This window comes from Panthera leo, chromosome F2 (genome assembly GCF_018350215.1).
Source record: "Panthera leo isolate Ple1 chromosome F2, P.leo_Ple1_pat1.1, whole genome shotgun sequence".
Lineage (NCBI taxonomy): Eukaryota > Metazoa > Chordata > Mammalia > Carnivora > Felidae > Panthera > Panthera leo.
This window is the reverse complement of record NC_056695.1, coordinates 43,028,689-43,055,946: the sequence shown is the minus strand read 5'-3', so window position 1 is coordinate 43,055,946 and position 27,258 is coordinate 43,028,689. Positions and strand designations below refer to the sequence as shown.

The 27,258-nt window shown below is 40.6% G+C and overlaps 1 protein-coding gene across 3 annotated transcripts in view; it reads right to left on the bottom strand.

Annotated features, from left to right (window-relative positions):
- SDC2 (syndecan 2) overlaps positions 1–27,258 on the bottom strand; it is a 99,405-nt gene that overhangs the window by 47,133 nt on the left and 25,014 nt on the right. The window contains exons 1-2 of one of the 3 annotated variants that reach the window (XM_042923673.1): positions 16,763–16,844; positions 16,291–16,459 (exon numbers count right to left, since the gene is read on the bottom strand). The exons of 1 other annotated variant lie outside the window; for it this stretch is intronic. In XM_042923673.1, the coding sequence (XP_042779607.1) occupies positions 16,291–16,459; positions 16,763–16,797 (204 nt within the window). In that variant the 5' untranslated portion in view covers positions 16,798–16,844. Of the gene's footprint in view, positions 1–16,290; positions 16,460–16,762; positions 16,845–26,935; positions 27,038–27,258 lie in introns of those variants that run through there. One more of the 3 variants, XM_042923675.1, reaches the window with a different exon arrangement.

The window sequence follows — 27,258 nt, the reverse complement described above, 5'->3', positions numbered from 1 at the left end:
CACTACACTTATAATCTCTTCAACCGCCAAAAACAGAATGGTCCCTTCTCTCAGACGGGTTTCAAGCAATTAGAACAGCTCTAACTACTCATGCATACCAATTACGGGCTTTATTTACAAAGTACACTGAGTGTAGAAAAAGTTTAGACATGCCCTGACATCTATCCTCAGGATCAGTTTAATGTACTTGTATTCTTCCTGTACTTATGTATCTTCTTTAAAAAAAAAAAAAAAAAAATCCAGCCTGGCATTTCAGGACCTTCCTACTACACAATACAGGTATCACGTTCTTGGGTTTGGGGCAAGTATCAAACAGATAAAAATACCATGCAGCAAGAAACAGCACCGTTCTTCTATGAAGACACCAACTGACCAGACACATGGCAAAACCGATACTAAAATAATCCTAAAATTGCTTAAAAGTGTGTGTGCACGGGGGGTGGGGGGGATTGCATAACCAAACAGGAAGGAGCATTTTTCTTTTAAATATAATAAAATGTCTTACCACAGCTGGTTTATATATAGTTAACTTCTCAAATCAGCCCCAAAGAAGAGAACGTAATGGCGAGAAATCGGAAATAACATTACAAAAATAACTCACATCATAAGCTTTCTAGTTCAAGTTGGATGTCCACGCATGTCACCTAATCACATTTGAATATATGTGTATGACAGTCTGAGAATTCACTCCAAACAAACTATATTTTAACAAGCAAGCCCAGGAGGAAGTTGAGAGGTCTAGCTTTTACTAGGTTTGACGATTTATTATAGCTCAACCTGGAAATATACTATTCTTAGACCAAGAGAAAATTTATACTATCTCAAACCTTTCTTTGCAGCAAAGAAGTATGCAGATTTGTACAGATGCCTCAACTTGTAGGGTCAATAAAGGGAGTTTGAAAGATGAACAAAGGAAGGTGACTGGTGCAGAAAATGCTATTAAATCTGAAGAGTAAGTTTTGTCCAGAGTAACTGAGAAGTGGCCTCATTCTTGAAAATTTCTAAGACTGGAAAGCATTATACACCAAAGAGAACAACTTTAAATCTAGCCCACTTTATTAAACTCCACCAGTGACACACATTCACGTTTCAATGTTTATGCAGCTGCCCTAAATAAATACTAATATTTGTTATCTGTGTGCTTTTACCTGGGGGCTTCCAGTAACTAATTAAATCATCCTCGTTGCTCTGTAAACATGAAGCAATGCTAAGATGGAGAACCAAGAGCCACAGCACTTCACGCCCTGTCCCCCACTCAATAAATATCGGTTAAGTGATTGGTATTAGGACTAAGCAAAATAAAGGAGTTCTACTTTGGTCAAATCTGAGTGTTCTACCAGTTCCTCTTAATGGACATTAACGGAAGCTCACAGGCTCCCCATTATTCCAATGGCTTAAGAAAGGAGACAAAGTCTCTATCATTCATTCATCGGTCCATTCATCCAGACACGTGAGCCCTCTTATGTGCCAAGTACCGTGCCAGGGTTGAGAACAGAATAGGAGTGCACTGTAGATTTTTAAAACTAGAGTTTTGTTTTCCCCATGCTTCTGCATCCCTACAAATAGGATGTCGGTATCCTGGCTCAGGCGTCCAGTGAAGAGTGTGATGAGGCTGGTCCCTGCCACAAGTTCTCCTTCTTGCATTCCACTCTGACCCAGTGACATCCAAATGCACCAGTGAAATCTCCTCAAGCCTTTGCTTGTACGCTCCATCCTGAGTCCAATGAAGGCGCTTGCCCAGGGGACCTCATTCTCTCCAGCTCCCCACCTGCTTGGCTGAGCTTGCTTCCTGGGCACTCACATGGCCCTCTGCATGGCACGTCTTGCCACCCCTAAGACCCGTGAGTGTAACAACTTCTTTAATTGCATCTGTATCTCCGAGTATAATTTCTGTAGTCACGTTGGAATGAATTCCATTTACAACACAGGGTGCAAAACTGGACAAAGTCCCCATGGTTCTCAAGCTTGCTCTAATCAGGGAGGCAACCAAATGCCAGAAAAATAGTCCATAGAGGTAACTGCTTTCATGGAGAGAGGTGTGGAGTTAAGACCATGCAGAGTGGGGGTGGGGGGCTGGAGGGTTGGTCAAAAAAACATTTGCAGAGGCCTGAAGGACAACCAGCCTTCAGTGGGGGAGGAAGGAAAGGGAGAAGGACGCACAAGGAGAGAGAAGAGAGCTACAGGGAGACAGAGCCACTTATGCAAACCACCCTTTGCCCCCTTCCCCCGCCCCACTGGAGGAAGTGGAATCTGCAGGAGAAGCTCAGGAAAGCTGTCAGGCTGCCCCTGGCTACTGAATGGCGGGAGGGCAGGGTACACATGGGGTGGGGAGACAGGGACCAGTAGTGCCTTGAGGATATGTCTTTATCTTAGCATTAAAAAGAGGAAAATCAAAACCACAGAGCTTTGCAGGGCACATGAGAAAGTGGACTGGATCCCAAATCAACCCAAGGCCCAAGTTTCAGTTCAAAAACAGGCTGGTGGCATTTAACCTGGCCTCTGTCCCACTCAGAGTTCGTGAAAACACGAACACCCATATCCGAGCACCTCTGTGAGGAATGAACTAGGTAAAAGTATGTGAAACTGCTTTGTAAAGTATCTGGAAAATTAACAGCATTGTAAGATTAAAGATTATTTTTAATTAAGGGCTGGAACATAAACCACGATCTGCACAAAGTCTACTTTTTTCCTTTTAATTAGGAAACATGTGCCCAAAGATGATATCATTTTAAGAGTAATGCTCTCATATTTGTGCTTCAATGAAGGGAATGATATTCACAGAACTCAAGACTTTAATAAAGTTTGGATTTTAATCTGCATGATGACCCTTTACAAATGGAGGGCAGGCTGCTCAGATACTCCTATATATTATATTTCAATACACCAGAATCTTGTATCTTAAATAATCACCACGTAAAGCTCCTTAGGAAAAATATCCTGGGTAAAAATCCAGAATTGTGGGTAATCAATCAATTACCTCATTATATAGAGAGGTTGGAGCCAAACCAGACAGATTATGAATCTTTATATAAAATTAAACGCAAATAAGTTGAAAATACAAGTAGCTCTCATGGTCTGAAGGCAATATTCTAAAGTAGAGCAATAAAGCATAAAGAGAAGAATAGATTTGTGACTCTTTATGATGGACAAACGGCTGTATTATCTACTCTGTTATTGGTGTGTGCAGTCCTTGCTTCCAAAAAAATACCAAGGGGAAAAAAAAAGAGGAAGGTGCTTTAAAACTGATGTTGGTAGAAGTGTAGCTTATCTCTACAACTTCCTACTACCCTGATCTCTTCTGAAAAGGAAGTTACTAAAGCAATCAAACTTGGCAAGAGTAATGACTCAAAACACAAACAAAAAACAAAAACAAAAGCAAGAACTAGGCTACTTATATATTAAAACATATACCTTCCAGTCATTTATAGTTACAACTGCTGGAGGTCTCTTCAATTTTAAAAATTTTTTTAATTTTAAATTTTAAAAATTTAAAAATTTTAAAAATCAAAATAACCAAACCGTATACAATTTTATAAAAATGCATTCTCCTATACAACCTATATGGATACATACACTTATAGATTACTTATATCAAAATCAAATGCCTGTGATATTTTCTGAAATTCATCCTGGTTTATAGGGCTTGAGTCTATTTTCAAAGGATGCCTCACAAAACACATTTTTCTCCCAAATATTCATCAAATGAAACTTATTTTATGTTTTTTGGCAAATTCCCCCCTCAGTGTAAAAGCATTTTATAAAATCAGGCTGTCAGATGTCTGCATCATTTTAAAATCTGAAACTTGTAGTTTATACAACCCCCCCTAAGATGAGAACTGGTTTCTCTTCATCAGTCTGATTATAAAAATAGCTAATCAAGAATTCCTGAAATACCTACAATTCCTTTTCATTCAATACCAGAAAACTCTTATAAGCTTAATGACTAGAGAAGCATTACTCCGTAACAAAGGCAAGATGCTTCAAGACTCCACAGGAATTTCATCATTCCAATTCTCTGAACACGGCAGGGAGGGGATACCATGCTCTATGAAAAGTTAACCAAATATACTAAACACCTGTAAAGTGTCTCTCCTAAAGAACAACAGAACCAAGAAAAAAAAAAATGGAGAGGGTTCAAAAACAGTAGAACACTATTTTTAATCCCATTAGAATTCAGTGACAAAAACTTAAAACCTCCTTTGTCCTTTTCAGTCTTGAATGAAGAGGAAGACAGTCTGTAAGTGGAACTACTAGAAAAGTCTGTTCAAGAAAAACTTACGACTTGACAATGATACTGAATCAGAATAAACAGACATGGCGCACACCAAATGGATTGAATCAATCAATTTTTTAAAAAGGCAAAGCACAAACTGATTTTATGTCAAAAGACTGGCTTGATAGGATTCCTTCCTTGGAGACGTTGGATAGAATTCAAACAAATGTACAGTAACAACAAAGCACCATTTACTTCTCTCTCAATTTCAATACCCACACTTGCCAAGATCAATAATGTGGAATATAATTCAAGAACTTTAATATATCAAAACAAAAGAGGGAAAGAAGTTTCTCGGGGCTTCTGGATAGAATATAATCCCAAGACGGAGCTCAGAGTAAAAACAAGCCAGTTACATATTAGATAGTAGAATCTGTATCTCATTCCTCATTTCACCTAGAGCCTCAAACATTAACTGGAACAGGGTCTGGCTAAAGCAGGGGTTTGGGCCACACCTAGCGGGAGAAGCAAGCCAAAAGTACATACCAATGTGGCCCAGCTTCTTTGATTTTGATATAAACAGCCCAGATTCTGAAGTAGGTAATTTGTTACTTTCCCCCAAACCAGAAGACATCCAAGCCCTCCAGGGAGGCAGCAAGAACTGGCATCTCTTCCCACCAATCAAGTCCTGACTCATGGGGCATATATCCTGCACCCTAAGAATGAACACAGGCTGATCTTGTTCAAGAAAAAGGAAAGAGGAAAAGAAGATTTGAAGGAAGATGAAGATATCTGAGAACACCTATTCCAAGAAAAAGGAAATGGTCACAAGAGGGCTTGGCATCCGAGCTCACAGCATTGGATTCAGAGGGCAAGAAGAGAAAGTCCCAGAGCACTGGGGTCTCCCAAATGCCCTGTGTAAGTCACATCTTTTTCCTTGGCAGCTCTCCTCCGAAGATTCAGAAATGACCTTCCTATCTCATAAATGATGAAATTCAATCACCTGAAAAGCCCATCAGAATCCAAAATTAAGCACCCTGAAACTAGCCTACACTTGCTAATGAGAAGTACAGTAGGTAAAGGGCCAGACTTTGGAGCCCTTTTTAGATGGGTTAATTTCTGGTTCCACCAGACCTGGGCGAGTTACTTAACCACTCTGTGTCTCTCTGGTTAATTCACCTATAAACTGGGGCTAAAAATAGTATACCTGCCTTCTAAGATGGCCAGAAGGACTCCATGAACTAACAAACACAGATTGCTTAGAATAGCAGTTTGGCACAAAGTAAGCAATACATCGTGTTAGTTATTAGTAACTACTTACTGAGGAAATGGTCTGTTTTAAACTGTTTTATACTGTCCCATGAAGAAGAGATGGGTTTAATTAGGAAAATTATAACCACGGGCAGATTTGCTCACTTAATCTCAATTAGTGGGTGAGATGTGAATTTCTGGCGGCTTATAGAAAGAAGGTGATGCAGACCAGAGCAAGGGGATGACAAGGCTCTTCTGCATGTACACCACCTGCCTAGGCTAGGAATAGGCCAAAGAAATGCCCCCTGGGAGAAGGGCCTGAATGAAGTAGAAGCTCCCCACGGACAGTTAGCCACCGTTCCAACAGCCCTGCTCACCAGCAGGACTTGGGTGAGCACGGTAATCCCCGGCTGAGCAAGTTCCAAGTCTTCCTCAACAGGGACTTGTGAGCTGTGTACACCTGGGGGCCTTGTCAGACACAGGATCATGGACACTGTGGGTAGGAACCAAGAGCTGACTTGTCAAACCAGGACTAGAAAAAAGATCAGGACACCCATCAACAGGAAGCAATTGGACTCTTCTCACCCATCAGTGAAAGCTACACACGAGGCTTCTGGGGGCTCTAGAGACTGAAGAGGAATAATCACAGAGGGCACTAGATGGTCACAATTGGCCAGTTTAAGAATCACGGCGGCATACTTCAATCGAACATTTTTTGTTTTCTAATAAAATGTGCCTAGAAAAGGGAGGTCAGGGGCCTTGTTTCAGGCTGTCTTACTAAATTATTTCCCCAGGACCTGTGTGTTGGGTGGGAATCAGCCCAAGTCAACAGACATGTGATACACACGTAAAGGAGGAGTATTGAAACTCCTTTTTCATGAGCATTTTTGACACAAGTACTGTGTCAGTTACGATGAACTGTCAGCCATTAAACTTTCATTGTCAGTGGAATTTCTCTCTCTCTGGGAATGATGGTCAGCATTCTCCATACATCAACTGTTTGAATTAAACTATCTTCTATCCAAAATCCTAGACTCAGACTGGGACAGCCATCCAATCTTCCACTTTTATTTCAACTTTTACATCATACGGCATATTTACTCATCAATATTGGTCTTTGCCGAACTTTTTAGGTTCCCATTTTCATATAAACAGAGAGGTCCCCACACTGTGCTGCCTGTATCTGAAAGTACCACACTGGGGAGACCCAGAAAGCCCGAGTGTAAGTTTCAAACCTAAAAGAGAAAACCATCTCCAAAGGGGAACCGGATTTCAAAACTGATGAATTTGAAAAGTTATTCTATTTTCACCTGAAAGGATAGTATACGTGTCACTACATTTACAAAGGTTTCTAGGCTCTGGTTCCACATAAAGAAATAGATCTTGTTTTTAAACAATGCTCATTAAATTTCGAGAAATCAAATTCAATGGTAAACACTTCTTGAATCCCTACACAAAGGCATTTCAGGGTGTGCAGACATGTGACTGATTGTTCCAGCTCTCAGAAGAGAGACTGACAGGATTTTTAAAGCCCTATTTTCCTTGACAGGAGGCACAAAGATCAGCCCAAGAAGATCCTCTAAACAAGGAGAAACAAAGGGCCAATAATAAACATCCCCCCAAATTACTGGCTTCAAAGACCTACTAGGTGAAGAACAACTGGTTCTATCTGCCAGCTATAGTAGTTATATACCTATAATTGGTTCTATTTCATACCTAGAACTGGTTCTGCATACCAGCTATATTAAGCTAGATGAGTGCTTCTCAGTGTTCCTGTTACTAGGAAGGGACTTCCTCTCTCTCAGTAGCTGATAGGCCACTCATTTCTGTAAAAGCTGCTCAGTTCCTGGCAGCTGCTGGACAGTTCTCCGAGATCAAGGCTTCAGTCCCATATTCAGAGTTAACAGGTACGATTTTTGTTATTCACATCAACCTCTCCCATATCCTGCAAGACACCCACAAAGTCCGAGTCTTCAGAGCTTCTCAGGGGGCTTGTAATTCAAGAACAGGAAACACAGGCAAACCTAAGGGAAAAAAGGTTGTGTCTGTTCTTCCCCCAACTTCCCCCCCCCCATCACACACACACACCCCTATGTCAAGTCCTCTGGTTGGAGGAGGGTGAGCAATGCAAAGAAGGAAAATAGGGGGAAAGTTTGGAAATTCCCCAAATTGTTCGTAAAGAACACATTTTCCCAAAATTTGCTTAAGAAACTAAGTGTCTCGATTTCAGTATCAGGGTATTCTGTTAAACACTCAGTTTTTAGATTCATATACTTGGACTACCAAAGAAATGTTTCTGACAGATGTAATTTGCTATATGTGAGATAAAAGATACATAGGCACATTTGATTTCTATTTGCCAGAACGGTGATAAGAGAAAATTTTATACAAACACAATCTGCTGCAAAAACTCATTAAATAGAATGCATGCTTCACATGTGCACTGTTTTCTAGGACATTCTAGGAAGTTATGTCTCCCACGCAGAGTTGGGGTCAGAGCTCTTTTACTGCCACGGTCCTACTTACCAACCAAAATGGACACCAAGACAGTGAAGTGCGCAGCCTTCAAAGCCTGCAAGCTCCTTGTTTTGTGTTCGCTGCAAAGCAGATTCTCAATGCTAAAACTGGCAGTCTATTAAAGAGAAGGCTCAGACCAGGAATTTCATTCCTCCATTTCTAGTCCTAGCTACTTCCAGTAGGTCCTTAATATTCAGGAATATCCCTGCCACTTCAAGAACTAAAAAAGGAAGCCCTAACATGAGGGGCTAAAACAGAGGTTAAAGCAGGTGGAAGGTGACACCAGGCTCACTCCAGTGTGAAGACTGCCTTGAGGTGAGAAGAATTCCCTCTGTCAGGATGAATCACATCAGAAATCTGCAACAAAAAGCACTTGGGACTCTTGGAACTTTCTTCCTCCTTGACCTTTCATGTTTGGGGAAACACAAATACTTCATATCTCAACTATCTTTATTACCACTATTAGTAATAAACATCTATAAAAGCTGCATTAAAACTTTGCATAGAAATTCAAACCAGGACCCACACCAAATCCACTCAGATATTAAGAAAAGAAGGCATCTTTTAAGCCCAGACGCCACACTTTTACGTAACAGTCACCCTGATATCCTGAATCAGCAGGCAAGAACCATACTCTACCCAGATACATCTAACACAGTTTATCACCATCTGCAAGTCTTAAGAAGAGCCCAGATTGGCTGCAGGACTGATTAGCATGGTGAGGCAAATGAATCCAGACCCTGTTGTCCGGGCTGACACCTAACAATTGCTGTTGGCTTCTTCCATAAATAGCACAGTGGAGTGCGTTGGCGGGGAGGTGGTCCCCAAGTGTATGGGTGAGCTTGAGTCATCATTAGGCATTCTAGATCCATACATACTGACTGACTCACACTGTGTAAGTGACTGTAGAAGTCTTTTAGAGGTAAGCTAATGAACCAGATTTTTACATGTCTAACCAAGGCATAAGATGCCAGTAGACCTCTACTGCCACTGAAACATGGTCAAATCAAACTTTTAAGACACAATAATAAATTGAAAATAGCCTGCATTTTCCCCTCAACTCAGATATGAGACCATTCAATCTGACACAAAAAGGTTTTGCAAATCAAAAGGCCATTTCGAAATGGCCCATTTTCATTCTGCACTGTGGCTTTTTAAAAATGGTCACACCCAATATAGCAGCCTACAGGCTGTGTGGAAAGTGCCAGTTCAGGAAAAGCGTTGCTCTTTGTGATGGTTACCATCATCAGCAGAGGGAATTCACAGCAGGATACTTTGCTGGGCCCATTAATCAATATATGGAAATTCAAACAAAAGGCTTGTTTAGTCCTTCTTCCCAAAAGCATTTCTTAATTCCACAAAGGAATCAGAAGGAAGTAGAGACTCTAGGATGGTTAGAGGGCTAACCATTCCGACGAATCTTTAATGAAACACTTGAGAAATCCATTCACACGTAGCTCTGTTTCACACACCAGCTTTTTTCCTCAGCTCCAAACTTGATAGTAATAACCGGTAATTCGCCTCCTTGCTGTTAAAATAGCCCTTTCTTTGTACTTCGGCGGAGACCACCGAAATTGCTCCATGAGGAACAGAAAAATTCATCACACATTCTACAGAAAGCTCCCTGTTCCTTTCTTCCTCTGATTTATTATTAATGATGGCATGCCCACCCACACAAAAACAAATGGAAGGGCTTCTGTAGGTAAATCTAGGGCTCCACTATCGCTCCATCCAACAGACTTGAGCCTTCTTTGTTCTTCTGGCTAATCTTTTCCACTACCAGGAACTGGTTTTAGATTTTTAAAAAGAGACAGGAGAGAGAAAGCAAGCCAACCCATCAGCCAAATATTAAATTATCTTACCCAAGATCCCAGTAAGGGCTCCTTTGAGATTGTGACCAAGACTATAGACCCTCTCCCCAGAAAATGTGTGTCCACACAAAACACTGCAGTTTCTGGGAGTTGATATGTGAAGTCCTTGGGGCCATTCAGGGTTCATGGATTCCAAGTCAAACCCCAAGACTCTACCAGTCTTTGACTGGGCTATTTTGGATGACTATGTGGAACCTCCTAGAGGGGTAGATTAAAAAGGCTAACTTACTAAAAAATTTCAACAGATTATTTAAATGGAAATTTTCTTTACAATCTCTTAGCGGTTTACAGAAGAGGAAACTCCTTTTAAAGCTGTCTGTGCCTTCTTGTGAGAAAAGTTCTACCCTTTAATTCCTGATCCTCCCTTCTCCCAGTCCCCTCAGGCATGTGTCACCACACCAGGGGCATCGGTGACCAGCAGCCTTGGACAGACGTTCCAGCTGGAGCTCTAGTCTCCCCACCATAAATCCAAAAATGGAAGGACCGCCTAAACGTAGTCCCCACCACCCTGCCAGCTTATCCTCTTTTACTCCAAGAAGCAAGGGTTCCATCCCTCCGGGGTGTTCAAGATCAGTGGGATGTTTAGAAATGCAGATGCACAGGCCACACCCTAATCCTCAGAACACCCCAAATTGACAGAATTTCAGGGTGGGGTAGAATGCAGGAATGTGAACATTTCAGAAGTTCACTGGACACTTATGTACCCACAGTTTGAGAACCATTGCTCTCAAGCAGTCTTCCATGGAAGCCTGGTTAGGATCCTCCTTGCCCACCCTCACTAACAGGACACACTCATTCTCACCCTAGACTTTGTTCTATTTCTTACCTGTACATGGAAATACCCACCTCTCCACCTACCTAAATCTTACACATTTTAAAAGGTCTATCTCAATACTCTGTCCCCGACACTGATCAATTCTGGTATCTCCCAAGGAGAATTCTTCTCTGACCTCAGATCAGAATTGCCTGGTTTTTAAAAACACCAGTTATTAGACCAATCCAAGTTCTACTGAATTAGAAGAATGTGGAATGAAATGCAAACATGTAAACGTTAAAAAAAAGAAAAAAAAAAGTCTACATAAAACAGCGGAAACTCCCAAAACCACCCAAAGGCTGTCCACTGAGTTTTCCAAAAGTCCTCCAAAATACTTCTGAATCTGAGGCCAGGCAGAGGAGAATTAAAGTCTTCAAACTTGTTCTCTCAGCCAGTGCAGTGAACGCAAGCTATAAAAGAAAAGCTGGTCAGGCGGGGACAGCTGTGCCCCGGCTTAGCCTAACAGGATATGCAGCAGCTTGAGCAGCCAGCTCACCCAGCTTCTGCAAAGGACCTCAACTCTACATGTCCTCTCTCCCTTCACAGCAGCATTCTGAAAAACACCTAAGCAATGTAATGAAATAATAGGCCCATAAAAACTAGGGCAGACTTAAAACTGTACGTGATAACCTACTGCATAAAAACACGCAATTACTTTTTCAAATTATGCACAAACTAGGTGATAATTATACCGATAATAAGGCTCCACGTAATATCCATGTGTTTTAAATTTCTGCAATCCTCAAATCTTATCACAGTGGGCATAACCATCTCTAAAACTCTCCTTTATCCAAAACAAAACAAAACAAAACAAAACAAAAAAACAAACCTAAGTGCTAAGTGCTATGGGGACACCAAGATAAATAAGAAATGGTCATTGCCCTTGAGGAGCTCAGCCCAAGCTTGAGTGAGGAATGTAATAAAGACAGATAGCTAGAGTGCAAAACTGTGTGTGGGGGGGGGGGGGGGGGGGTGGTAAGCGTCACAAGAGAAAGTCAAGACACTACAATAGGAGCTCAAGAGAGGGATTACTAGAATAGAGAAAATAGCATTGAGGCAGTAGCATTTCACCGGGTTCATGTGGAACGAGTCTGTGAGGTAAGAATGGACAGGACAGTCCAGCAGGAAGGGCAAGAGCTAAAGGACACAGATGAAAAAAAAAAAAAATCCCTATTTCCATTCTTGGAAATGCAATGGCAATGGAAACAGAGCCATCAAGAGGATATTTGAACTGAGGCCCCTAGCCCCTCTTGGGTATGCCCACAGGATGGAGATAATTTTGCATTAATACCGTGATTTTGCTGATGGGGAGACCACATCCAATCAGCCCAAAGGCACCCAGGTTATTTCTTTTCTAAAAAGGAACAGTGTGGCACAACCTTAAACTAGGCCTGAATGGAAAGCCAACTGGAAAAAAAAAATCTTTCTGAAATAAACTGGGCGAGAAGAAGTCAGAGGGAACATCATGGCTAGAGCAATGGACATAAAGTCAGAAGACCTGGGTTGAAATCCAAGTTCCTCCTGCCAGCTGTAACACCTTGAGTAAGTCACTCACACTTTCCTTTCTTCACATGCAAAATACAAATGGTAATTCTTCCATGAGTAAGACTTTTTGTTGATCCAACAAGACAGATGTGAAGATCCTCGGTAAAATTGCAAAAAGCTCTTTTCAAAATATAAGGGAATATTACTGGGTCTGCTGAAAATTAAAAAAAAAAATAAGTACACACAGTCATTATTAAATAAAATTCAATACGATGACTGCCCACAATGAAAGGAGTGCTAGGTTCGGGCTGAAGCAGATGCCAAAGATGCCAGAGCAGAGAAAGGAAATAAACAGAAAAGTGCTAAGGCAGTTGGGCTACTGGATCAACAACCCTGAATGCACCTTGCAGCTAGACTGTCCATTTACTTAAACAGGTACATCTCCTTAAAGAAAATTAGCCCAAACCTCTTTAAACTGAAACCTGCAACAAAAAATTGCCTAAATGATACTTGCTTAAAAAACACTTATTTTGAGGGCCCTTGGGTGGCTCAGCTGGTTAAGCATCCGACTCTGGATTTCAGCTCAGGTTGTGATCTCACGGTTCGTGGGTTCGAGCCCCACATCGGGCTCTGCGCTGGCAGTGCTGAACCTGCTTGGAATTCTCTCTCCCCCAACCCCTGTCCTTCCCCTGCTCGCTTATCTTCTCACTCTCTCAAAATATATAAAAAAACATTAAAAACTTACTTTGTTCAGTTTACATGGTATTCCCTTAACAAATATAAAGATATTAATATGGTCCTACCTAATTTCCTTCATGACCAGCTTGGCTTTTCTTAATAGCTAAGGTCATTCAATATTGACTATCCACTATACAATTATCTTAGTTAAATACATACACATAGAAAACAGAATTTCAGCAGACTGGAATTCATTTTCATAGTTAGGGAAATGAATGCAAGGTATATACTCACATTTGTACATAGCAGTGAACTCTTCTGCCATCAGCCATAAAAATGTTTAAAGCTCTAAGTAAACACATTAACCTGTTAACCTGCACTAAAGGATTCTATAGTATGACTAATTAAAATAAATCCTTTGATCCCATGCTGCCCTCAAGACTTTCAAATTCTAACATATTACACTAGCATGCATATAATTTAAAAGCCAAATAATTTTTCCCATCCAAAGAATATCCAACATGCGAGACTACACAGCTCTTTCTTAAATTCCTCACCTCTTGAGCGTCTGGCAAGCCCAAGTTACTTCTCCCCACCTTCCCCTAATAACTGATTCTTCCTACATATCCCTTCTTAGAGTGATAATATGAATTATCCAAACCAGGGCATTTTTGAGAATGAGAGGGGGGAGGTATTCATAATTAAAGCAGGAACTGGGACATATGGTGACCCTACTTACAACTATTATTCTGGGGAGAAAGAAAAGCCTATTCACTGAGAAAGAGAAAGAAAATCTTGTATTTAATGAGCTGAACTAGAACATAAATATTCAGACCTACCCCAGCCCTGAGTTCCCATCCTTGAACCCTGCACAAGAAATAGAAGCTGTCCCACTGCCCCATCACCCCTCTCTGGGATGGGGAGTCCAGGCCAGCATGTACTGGGGTAATACCTGACTGTGAATTCTTTGGGACCACTGGAAAAAGCTTGGAGGGCTCATTTGTTCCCTGCTGGAAACAGAACTATCCTTCACTGCTAAAGAGGCATTAATAACCTTCAATTAAATAGGCATTAGCAATGTCAGCTTCCAACTTCAGGGGTTCATCCTCGTCCAAAACATTCATTAAGTATGGTTTACTGTGCTCGGTGCTGCAAAGGTCAAAGTACACAGCCCACGTCCTCTCTGAATTCATAGTTCAAGAAAGAAAACGATGCGGGCTGTAAATGGGAGATACACGCACATCAAACAGGGGATTTAAAAGCACAGGCCAGTGGGGAAGAGCCAAGCTGGATTGAGAAGCAGAGCAGAAAGCAATCCAGTTAAAGCAGAAGCTGGTTAAAGGACCCAAGGTCCTGGTTTAGGGATACAGCATAGGGGGCTATGTGTTGTGAAGAAAAGGTGGGTAGAAAAGGGAATTCCAAAGAGAACCATTTCATGTCCTTTTTCATGGCTTGGGTCAGGGTCACCCGACTTTAGGACCAAAGCATCCTTAACCGTGACATGACCTTGGATTCCCCATCCCAGCAGCTTTGCACCCTCACCTCTCATTGACCTGTGAGCCCCCTCAAGGCTGGGGGCTTTTGGGTCAGTCACAAGTATAATCAACTCCCCAAACCCCAAAATCAGGTGCTCATAAATACCTTTTAAAAACTGTAGTTAAGATCTACAGAAAATTTACCATCTCAGCCATTTTTACATGTATAGGTCAGTAGTATTAGATACATTCACAGAGGACTACAACGATCAACACCATCCATCTCCAGAACATTTTTCATCTTGGAAAACTGAAGCTCTGAGCCCATGAAACAGCTTCCCTTTTTTCCCCCCTCCCTCAGCCACCGGCAACTGCCCTTCTACTTTCTGTCTCTATGACTTTGCCTATTCTAGGTACCTCAAATTAGTAGTCATGCAATACTTCTCTTTTGAGACTGGTTATTTCACTTGACATAATGCCCTCAAGGTTCATCCAACATGGTAACGTGTGTCAGAATTTCATTCTTTTTAAAGACTGTAATATTCCACTGTATGGATATACCACGTGTTGTTTTTCCATAGTATTTTTTTTTTAATCAATGAACTAACTATACTTCAGAGACTAGGACACAGTCTCTTCAAACTTGAGAGAACTTCAAGTCTCTTGTTCGGGCTAGAATATTTAAAATGTCTTAAGAAAAACAGACGAATTGGCAATTTAAAAAAAAAAAATCTGGTAAGACAACACTTCCCAAGGCTCTCTTCTACTTTCTACCATGCCAGGAGAATGCATAACTTGGTAACTCACTTGATGATCTGGGATTTTTTCCCCCTAAACTATCTTGCTTTCATCAGCTTTTATTTTAACACTGCAGGTTCAATGCATGAGTAAAATCTATTTTCATAAAGGCGAGGAAGATAGCCTCTTTATCTGGAAAGAGAAAGTCACTACAGAATGAACAAACACTGCTAAACCTTTTCAAATCCTGGCTTCCAAAGCCACAGAAGTTTAAAAAAGAAGGGGGAAAGGCCTCTGGGCAGCAACTGTCACCACAAGGTGACCTCCCAAGATGGGCTGGTGGGCACAGGAGGCCCCACTGAAAACCACCACTGTGTACAATTCTGATAGTCTTCAAGACATTACTGCTGTAGTTGGCAGAAGCTTCCATTTTCTTTCCTCCCGCCATCTTGAGATTCTGAACGAACATCAGAAATGCATAAGCACGCATGATTTTCATAATAAAAACTGTACTCTATCTTCTTACTCCCTAAAACTTCTTAGGGGCTTAACTAATTATCTCAATAAGGTTGAATATAATGACTTGTTTTAAAAGCATGTCTTCTGTCAACTCTTGCTGTCAACATGGCCCCATTTTCCCAACCACATTAACCTGTTAGAACTGCTTCTGTTAATTTCTATCATAGGATGTCCTAAGGGTAGGAAAGGGTTAAATTATACCTTGATCCACATATGACACCTTAGAAAATTGGAAAACTTGGGCAATGACCCATTAGACTACGAATTCCAGAAATGTTATGCAAAGTAGGAAAACTGAATGAGTGAAAAGAATGTGAATAGAATGCATTTTAGTGAAAATCTAATTTATGTACTATTGCTTTTTAATCACTAATAACTGGCCAGGAAATCAGACCAGGCAAATAAAGGGAGCAGGAATCATTCCTCATATTTCCTTTTGATCCCTGTGGTATATAATGCTAGGTAAATATCTATTATACTTAACACATATTGATTTATAGATTGAGGTTTACCTGACAATGAGCAATAAAGCAAGATTGTTGTTTCTCTTCCTTTCTTAAGCTAACTCAGTAATTTTTTAAATACAAATTCAATCAGAGTCAACATAGCATGAATCCACAAATACATACTCTACCAGGTATGCAACCCTATAGAGTACAAAATCTAGTTGAGGTCAGTAAGCAAAAAAAAGCCAGTGCCCCAAAATGTTTGAAGAAAACACTTTCATACCCTGTCATTCACGTTTAGATGCGTTTCATCTTTGAAAAGATGCGAGATAAAAGATCTTCCTTTAATGTCTTTTCGGCAGGAACTCCAACAGCTCATGTAGACATAGACACATGCTATTCTATGGTCGGTACTGGTTATTATGAGATAATGCCAGGCACCACCTTGTCCTCTTGTTTAAAAGAAAAACCAGAAAATGGTCTTTTAGTCAAAATTTGTATTTTGCATTCTTTCTTAAGACACAAACACATACAGATTAAAGGAGAACATCTTAATGATGTTTGGGGAGCAAATTCCAAAGACAGCTCAACTTGCAACTGCCTTTCATGACAGCCACACAGGGATAAGCAAAATGGATGGCAATCAGGCCCACGAAGGACTACATCCAAAGTCAATGCTTTGGTCAGTGGACTGGCAAGGCTGACTCTCAGCTGGGGACGGTACAGACCCAGATGTCTGATCTAACTATACTTACGGCAAATCAATTGCTTCAGCAACTGCTCTTTGCATCTTGAAGACTTGATTGAATTCTTAATATTTCATTCAGAGCTCAGCTAAGAAGATCCTTCTGAAATATCAGAGCATGGGTGGCTGAAGAAGTTGCCATGGCAACTGTCCCTCCTTCAACTTTTAGTAATTAAGAAACTTAGCTGCATTTCTACACTTTTCATGCACAAAACAATTTGAGGCAGATAACCCTATTATGTGACAAAATTTAAAGATCCTTGAAGCAATGGAAAAATACCTACATTTGCTCCAGGGAGATTTAAACATTGGACTCTAACAAGCTTCAGTCAATTCAGCCTAAACAGAAAAAAATTCCCCCAAAGTAGCATTTACAGAATGTTTTATGATCTTCAGTATCTTTGGCATGAAATATTTAATGAATATTTGTTTTAAAAAAAAGTACATTTGTATATTTTCATATGTATTTTTATATCACAAAACAAACTTCCAGGAATGGAAGGCCAATATAAAACATAAGCTTTACATTTAACACAGCCTACAGGAAATAAGAGTTTGTGTTATGGCCATGCCTCAAGACTAAACGTTCAGGAACCAATTAGGCCTGAAGTCGGTGGTTGCTTTAAATAAAAAGAGTTTAAAGACGAAGCTGACAGATATTTTTAAGTGCGTTAGCCCTCAAGGAATGAAAGAACGGACTTTTTCCCCCTAACTTATCCTTAAAATTCATGGCTATAGGTTATATAGCCCCACTACAAAGTACTGGACTCATTAAAATAGCATTTGAAACCAGAAAAAATAACCAACATGTCCCAAAGAAAAATCTTTAAGTCAGTAATGTTTTTTTAACATCCCTGAACGTAAAGGCACTGATTTCTATGCAGTCTTTTTGACAGGACACCGTATGACTGCCTGATTTGTTTTGTCCCCCAACAGAGAACCCTGCTAGCCCTAAAGGGTACCCCCACTGCATGCATTTGCTCCTTAAGTATATTCTTTTCAGAATTTCCTGAGAACTGTGTGTCAGCTCTGAGATAGCTAGACACCGTGACATTAGCCATAATGACATAAACCTTAGGCTGGGGATCCCGAGCAACCCAAGAAGCTTCTAGGACACAGGCAAGATTTCAAATTCCAAGGGGTTTAAGATCAGATTTATTTTTTCTTCTTAATCTTAAAAAAAAAAAAAAAAGAATTGCCAGACCACTAGTCCTCTTTCTTATTCTGTACCATTTATAAATTATTTTGATAAGGAGGAAAATTCTGTCACAGACAATCTTTTCAGCCCCCTAAAATTTTAAGTGTCCCCAGAATTAATCACGTTGTATTATTTTTCATAATAGAGCCCCACAAAGGTACTGATGACATATACCTTCATTATTTCATAAAGCATTATATTTGATTAACTAGCTCTTTTATTACAGACTGCCACGGTCAGCTTGGACTGGCTACTGAAGATTCTGGTATAAAATTCCTCAGTGAGGAAGACTGAAGTCTTGAGAGCTTTTCAAAAACACAACACACAGTCAGGTTTCCAGTATTCTGACTGACATCAGACTCTTTGTCTAATCACCACAGAGGGAAAGCTCATAGGTAATCAATCTTAAAGCAAGCTCCCAGAGGCCAGGAATCCCTCCTGACTTGGTACATCTTCATATTTCTCAGAGTATCCACAGAGATTGGGCACAAGCTCCATGAAGCCAGGACTGTACCTATGTCCCTGCTGCATCCACATCATCTAAAGCCCTGCCACGCATACACTAGGCACTTAAATATGATGGTGTCCCCCATCCAGCAGATACTCAAGAAATAGCACTGAGCCATTAATGCAACCTCTAGCTGGGAGCATCCATGTTTCAGAGTGCAGTGAAGAATTATCCTTCACTTGATCATTCCTATCCATAGCTGTGGCAGACCTAGTTCTGCCTCTGAGAGAGGGAAATTAAATGAAGAAACAAAATGAGAAAGCTGGAATAAGCCATTCTATTTTCAAATTTCTCACCCATAAATTAAATTTCTCAAGGGGCAAGTCCATATCATCAGATTACTGCAGCACTCCTCATGGACATTTCCATAAATGCTCCTGGTTGACAAACACAAATCATTCCTGTTTGCGTTTTGCCACTTGACATCATGCCTTTAAGCTGCATGAAAAAGCCATTCCTAGGTTTCATAAAGCTGCCTAAATGTAATACTTAACTGGTAGAGTTTGTAGTTCAGTCAAGGAACCGAAGGCAAGATGCCATGTTCCAGTATGCATCCCTCTCTCAGAACTAGGTCTGCCACAGCTATGGATAGGAATGATCAAGTGAAGGATAACACATGTATGTATGTAAGACTGAACCAGGCTACCATTACATAGAACTGGTAAATCATATCATGGGGTAGATAGAGAACTTACCAGAACTCAATGATAAAACCATGCCAGACAACCAGTCTCCTAGTGTTCTTAAGGAGTTTAAACAGTGAGTTTGAAAAGCAAGACAATTCCCAAGCGTACAGGTTTTATACCTTGAGCACATTCTTGATTTGTGTAAATATTTGGTTGTTTTTTTACATACACTAGGCTGTTTTTAGTTTCATGACCTTAGTTTTGTTGTTGTTGAAAAACAACCTTTTAGTCTTCAGGTTGTGCGAAAGAAATATATAATTTTCGACTCTTAATCATATACGTCTCTGTATAAAACATGCCAAAGAGATAAACCTTCTGGGAAAATATGCCCCATAAAATGTTTTTATGGTTCTTAATGTCCTGGAAGAAGACCACAATGAGGCATCCGATGTAAAAGAAAGTCCTACTGAGACACAAGTTTCTGAAATGCTCAAATTCTAACTACTCTAACATCGCTAATTCATTATGTAACCTTGAACGAGCTACTTTATCTCTCTGGATCTCCCGTGTAAACACAGAGGTGTCTCACTTATAAATCGGGAGGGTTAGATTAGGTTACAGTTTCCCAGCTGCACCAAGATTCTGACGGCCCTAGGCCCTCAAGGCAGCTGGGCAGAGCCCCCAATGGAGGCCCAGATCCATCACCTTCAGCCAAAAGAGGTCATTTGTTTTCCGCACAGTTAGCTATGCAAACCTTTTCAAGGTACACCATGATGGGAAAATGGCTGGGAAGCACTAGATGAGAGGGACACAAGGTCCATGCTAATTTAGACATTCTGTAACTCTGTAATTTTAAGTCGGAGCTACTGCCTGGGCCAACTAGGTGATTCTATCATCTACACTGCAGAGCATACTTTATAATTAGGAGGCACTCAACAAATTTGTCACAATGGCTCAAACTGCCCTGGCACCACTATAAGAAATCAACATTACTATAAAAATTAAATCTATAATTACAATGTCGTTTACTAGCATTCTACCAATTACAAATTTCTATTACTTAATAACTTAGTTAACATCTATATTCAGAATGTCAAGGCACACTACAAGATCCTAAGGTATTATATAAAAGAAAGTTATCTGTATTCAGCATAGTTTTAATACAAACACCAGAGTATATTCTAACTTTTATAAATAAGGACCATACATCATTATTTATGCTGGCCTCACTATTAATCACTCTAAAATTTTGCTAAAGAATTATGATGGCACTTCTAATTCCCCATGTGTCCACTACCTCCACCATCTGCACAAAACAATCATAGGTTTTAGACACTTAAAATGTTTACAGTCAATGAAAAGTACCGGTTTGAGAAGCCAGAAAAAAATAGGGTTTAAACACCTTTACTGTGTATAGTGTTTATCCACAGAGTAAAGCAAAACCAACAAAAGGGAGGAAAAAAACCTACACTCCCTGCCCTCACCACTGCGCCCCCCCCCCCCCTTCCCCTTACAAGTCTGAAAGTTGTAGGCAACTCATTACCAGAAAGATGCAAATAAGCAAGAGGAACCTGGAAGAGGAAAAAACAATACTGGAAATAGAAGGGTGGTACGTAAGGGACAAATTAAAAACAGAATCTCCGTCGCTTAGCTAAGAGGGCACAAGGGACATCTAACTCTATACACCCTGGGGATCAAGGAGAACAAAGAAAGAAGGATTATTCCCTGATTGGAGGGATCACTGGGAAGGGGAAAAGAGGGAAGAAAGCATTTGGGAAGAAAACCTGGGAGGAAGACAACTTTGGAGATAAGGTATCCTGAGTAAGGAGAAGGCTTCTAACACACTCTACAGATAGGCTTTCTGCTCAAAGGTTACTGCTGATCTTAAAGCAGCCTTGAAAATAAGCACTGGGCAAGAAACCAGGGTATGAAAGTGCCCCAGGATATTTACATGAGAAGTAAGTCCAGGTTTGGCATTTTATTTTTGTTAGAATCTTAACACTGACAGCCACAGTGGTCACTCATGGAGTTCTGAATATGGCTACAAGTGAGGTTTTCAATTACAAGTCTTATTTTAAACTTAACCCACTCTTAACCTAGTAAATCTGAAAGATATAGGATATTATAAATAAGAAAATAAAAATTACCCATAAGCCCACCAGGTTAGTGATTACTGTAATTACTGATATATATATATATATATATATATATATATATATATATATATATATATTTTTTTTTTTTTTTTTTTTTTTAAGAGAGAGAGAAAGAGTATGTGAGCAGGGGAGAGGGAAAGAATCTTAAGCAGGCTCCATACTCAGCACAGAGCCTGCTAGGGTCATGACCTGAGCCAAACTCATCAGTCCGATGCTCAATCCACTGAGCCACACAGGCGCCCCTTACTGATAACATTTTGATGTATTTTCTTCTATTCATTTTTTAATATGGCTATTGAATATTGAGTGGGAAAGATGAGAGGTCCATTATATTTTAAATTATCTCCTTTTCCACCTAGTTTTCACCTCCTGAATTTAAAGCAACTCACCTCATACAGGCTTCAAACATTAAGTGTGATTTGTGGTACTATTTGCACAACTCCCTGGGGGAAACAAATGGCTGTTCTTGGCCAGAGGTGATAGATCTGTGGCCTCCTCCCCATGCTCTCACCAGCTACCCCTAGGCTCCATCCAGCTACCCTAAGGGCCAAGGAGCATCTGAATCTTGGCACAGTGTGCAAGGGCATCCCAGTGAGTAAACTGGAATCTAACCCAGTAAACTGATCTAACCCAACTCTCTCCTTTTACAGATGAGGACATCAAGGCCCAGAGAGTATCTTGTTCAAAGTCACATTGTGAATTATAATTTGAGCATTTCAGAAGCTGGAGTCTAACACAGCTTGTCTCTTACACAGGATACCTCATATGGTCTAGGATATTAAGGATCATAAATCCCCTTGGTAAGGCATGCTTTCCCCAATGGTTTATCTCTTTGCCATTACTGTATACGGAGACACGTATAATTAAGAGTAGTAAATTATAGGGATGCCTGGGTGGCTTAGTCGGTTAAGTGTGTGACTTCGGCTCAGGTCATGACCTCCTAGTCCATGGGTTCGAGTCCCACATAGGGCTCTGTGCTGACAGCTCAGAGCCTGGAGCCTGCTTCAGATTCTGTGTGTGTCTCTCTCTGCCCCTCCCCCACTCATGCTCGCTCTCTCTCTCAAAAATAAATAAATGTTAAAAAGGAAAATATAATAAAAATAAAAATAAAACATATTTAACTCCGATTCACATGACTGATATTTTGGCATATGACCTGAGGCAAGATTTTTTTTTTTATGGTATTCAATTTTACAACCTTCTTTACCAAATAATCTGTACCTTTCCCCCAATGACTTATCACCTATTATTCTATACACTGAGGATTTGAGACGTGCTATTTTGTCCGATTGCATATTTTTTACACTCCCATCATCTTTTATTATTATGGCTTTATAATATGTTTTAATCTCCAGTGGTACACATCTTTGCCTCATTCTTTCTCCAAATTAAAATGTGTGTGTGTGTGTATATACATATACACACGTGTGTGTGTGTGTGTGTATGAACCTATACACACACATGTGTTCTTCCAGATGAACTATAGAATCAGTTGAAAAACTTTTTATTAAACTGATTTTTGAAGGCTTACATGCAAAGATCTCTTAACATCTCAATTTTCCCTGGTTACTTAACATGAATTATTCCACTCCTGTTCCAAACATTCAATGCAAGTTCTAAAATCCCCTGGTTTTAAAACCCCAGGACTCTAACTCCACCTAGTAGATTAGAGCCCCCACTTGACCAGCCGGCAGGGCTGCACACACTACATGCAGGGTGCAGAGAGACTTTGGGGTTTGATGCTGCAGAAGCATGCAGGACCTGACCACATGGGGCCCCGTGTGACCCACTAACAAAGTATGGATTTTATCGGAAGCAACAGGGAGCCACGGCAGGGCATTTAAGTAGGAGAGTGCCCTGATCAGATTTCTGTCTTAGAAGGATAAAGACAACGATGAGAGCTGGACAGCTGGATTAGTGTTAAAGCACTGACAGAGGCAGAACAGTTAGGACTCTCCTGTGGTAGACAAGCAGTGACAGGGATGACAGTAATGGAAAACAGAATGATTCTAGTGGTATTTATGCTATTAGAGTCTTGCCTCTATTGCTGTAGAGGGTGGGTTCCAACACATCAGAAGCAGAAATAGTAAAACTCGTGAACCTATCCCCAAGCATGGTCATTCTCCCCACATGTCACCAGGCCTCCCTCTCTACCCCTGGAGGTTACATTCAGTCAACCAATATTTACTGAGCATCTACCGTAGGTCAGGCATCATACTAGCTGCCGAGATAAATCGTGGATGGGTCGATGCCAATAATCAGCAGCAGTCACCAAAAATGAAGAATAGGACTCTGACATCCAAAACAGGCCCAAGTATTAGAACTGCAGTCACCCAACCTTCAGGAAAAGACTGTTGTATGGAGCCACCACCTTCTCAAATGATACCTGTCTCTCCCCTTCAGGCCAGAGGCCAGTCCCACAACTCCCCCAGCAGATTCAGAAGGCTCAGGAGTAACCTCGGATTAAAAAAAGAAAAAACAAGGGGGAAAAAAAAAAAAGGATCTGGGGATCCAGTAGGGTATGGTCTTAGACATGTCCTCTAAAGCTCATATGGAAATCTAGGTGGCCTGTTAAATAACGGTCAAAGTCTTGTCTCGCTCAAATTCTGGTTCCATAAAAGAACAATAATTGTTAGAAAGTTCTCAAACATCACATCGTTGCAAGATTGAGCAGTAAACCACACAAAAATAAGAACCACCCACTGAAGTGCAGAAATGACACTACATTAGGTCCCATTCGATAGCCCAATGGAGTCTGCAGTATTTATGAGGTGTAACCACAGCAGTGCTCTGACTTCTATGGGAAAGGGGGAAGATGGAAGAGGAAAGATTTTTAAGTATCACTCAAGCGTGTTGATAACAAGCTTTGCGGCACTGGTTCATTATTCCCAGCCACCCTGCAATCATTAACCCGGGGCAGCAGTGGGGCAAGCTAAGACAAAGAAACCCAGTTCCCTGTCCAAGGAGACTTCCTGCCTTCAACCATGACTTTTAAGGAAGCTATAACTTCTGCATCTGAAACCAAAAGAGCTAATACCCTAAGCTGGAATATCTAACTGAAATTACTTCTGACTGGTTTTCATTAAATCTTTTTAGTCAGTTGTCAGTGTGCTTCAGAGGGGGGAAAATTTACACACACACACACACACACACACACACACACACACACACACATCATTTCACATGTTCAACAGATGTGGGCCAGAATCAAAGCCGAGCTGAGTGGAGCTGTCCCCCAAACAAAAGGTCAGCCATTCATAATGACATCCCCAGAGTGATATATGTGCACATTAGAAAGTTAGATTTCATGAAAAGAATGTCCAATAAAGCCATCAATTTTATTTTTGGTTCATCTGGCTGCAATTTCTGCCTACAGTCATTTTGCTCCAGGAAAACAGCACCATGCAGGCACCTGGATTCACTTCAGGGTCCCTGGTCCATGAACTATGACATTCCACACATAGTTTCCCAACACAAGTACTGAATGCCTGCTCCCTACTTCTTAGCTCACTGTCTGTAGAACATTCCCCGCCCTTTGATGTCAAAGAAAAATACTCCACTTTATAACATGACCCTGCACTGGGCTTTTTTTCTGAAAGAGGCTAAAACACCACCACCATTGTGGCCACCCTGAGTGGAGCGACAACTGTAGAATGACGGTCTTAATGTTACAAACACTTCAAGTGAGTTTACTTCCCCTAAATCCTGTTACTATTTTAAGGAAAGAGAAATCACTAGAATTCCCCCACAATTATCCTTGAAAAAAGCCCACCTCTTTGTGGGGATAGATTCTTGTCCCAAATAGTTAAGAACTCCTCTTACCTTCTTACGCGGTAATTTGTTACTGAGTGCACGTTTAAACCACGTTTATAATGTTGCTGGTGTTCTCTCAATGAGTCTCCTCCCCTTCCTACCAGGCATTTTGGACTATAATAGCCATCCCACAGTCACCTCCTACTGGATAATTATAACACTGGGCCAATTAAACTAATCACCTTTCCACATATTTTTATCCGGCTTACAGATGTAAATCTCCCCCAGAATGCCAAGAATGAAAGACTCCTCTCTCAAAGCACCTTGGAGTCCAAACACTCCCCCTGGAAGAGGCCCAGCCCACCAGGACAAGCTTAACTCACAAGGCACATTCATAAATAACATTTTCAAATATGTGATATTCATGTATATTCACCAGATATTCATCTTTCTTCTTCAAGAGAATCTAAAGGGTCTTCCAGTTATTAATCCTGAACCACTTCTACACTTCAAAAGCCTAAAACTTCATGTTAACGTAGTTGAGCTCAAGCAGCAAAACACCACCAAATCTTCTAAAAAGAGATTATAGAGAATGACAGTGCTATACAATGTGGGATTTTTAGCTGCTCAGAAATGCATTGTATGCTTTCTTTCTTTTCTTTTTTTTTGAAGGAAAAAAGATATTTAGAAGAGATTTCAAATTCAGAGGTTTATCACTGTAGTGTGAGCCCTATACTATGGAGAAGCTGAATTAATAACTCCACGGAGAAATTTTTCCTGATGAATTAACCAGAATCTTCTGGCTCTGAAAGGAAGGACATATTTCCATTCAAAAGCCAAGTGACAAGCAGTGAAAAGGAAAAATTCCAATCCCAGGCAAGAACAGCAGGAGAGAACTTCATTTGTGTAAAACTAACCCAGAAACAGACCTATAGATCCTCTGCCTAGAGAAAGCTACCACCTGAAGACTGTTACTTCTGGTCAAGGTGAGGATTTGGAAGCAGTACACACAGAGGATTTATCTTACACCCTATATCCTGAGACGGCCCATTTTGCTAAACATCCAATTGCACACCTTCATAACTATGAAATAAACACAGATCACAGGTCCTTAATCTATTTTCCCATCCACAGCCATCCAAAGGGCTCTCCAAAAAGTTTTATAATAGGTCATATAAATTGGAGTAACTTCTTACAGAGAAAAATCACTTTAGTTACTTCTTTTGACATCATTACAACATTCTAACAGCATTGACACAGTGTTTCTCAATGGGGGCAAAGAGCCACTGCTATCTTCCATTAAGGGAAACAAAGGAGGAAAGGATTAACCAACCACCTTTTGATACCTTCACCAAAGGTACCCAAAAAGTTGGTCTTTGGTGAAGAACAAAAACAACAGTAGCTTTCCCTTCTGCCCAAACTCGTCTCCCGCCAGAGAAGAGGGTAAAAGTATCTGGTCAACACTTGAAAGACTCAGGCCAACAGGACTTCAAAAAGCTCAGTCACTAAGCAGACATGGGTATATCCTAATTAGGCCACTGAATAAAAAATATTACCCGAAGCACAGCTCTGAAAGAACTCTTACAACTGCCTGTTTGAGAGGTCTCCTCCTTCTGTGCGCTCCAGACCTCTCTTTTCCCCTTTATTTACAGCTAGAGGTCACCAAAATCTTAGAAGAGGAATAAATGCAGACAAAGACATTCACCATATCTCAAAAGAGTATCCAAAATGTAACATTTTCTTTTAAGCTTCGTAGAAAGAATGGGGGACACAGAAGGACACTCAGCTCACACTCACCTTTGAAGATGAATAAAGCAATTAAAAACACTGCTATTAAGAAAAAAAAATCCCACTGTTAAAACATGTAACAACAGATTCCAGATTCACTTGGAATTTGAATGAGTAAGAGCATCATGATTTTTCTCTCTTGCTTAATCAATACCTTTTAGGTCAGCAATGGTAAATAGTTCCATTATATCAAACAACTCAGCTCAACTGGCAAGAGCGCTTCCCCCATTTGAGTGATATCCTTGGACTTAACGTATTCTTTTCCAAGAGAAATTATCTTCCCAACCTTTAAAAGGAAGAAAACTGGGGATCCTGCTGACCACAAAGCAGGGAAAATTTTCAATTCCCGACACAGACGTGGAATAAACAGCAACACATTACTCTCAAAGAATGCGAGATGGCCATCTTCTTTGACAAAGCCTTCTGTTACCTGGACAAAGCCTTCTGTTACCTGGACAACCTTAGGCTCAAAGACCC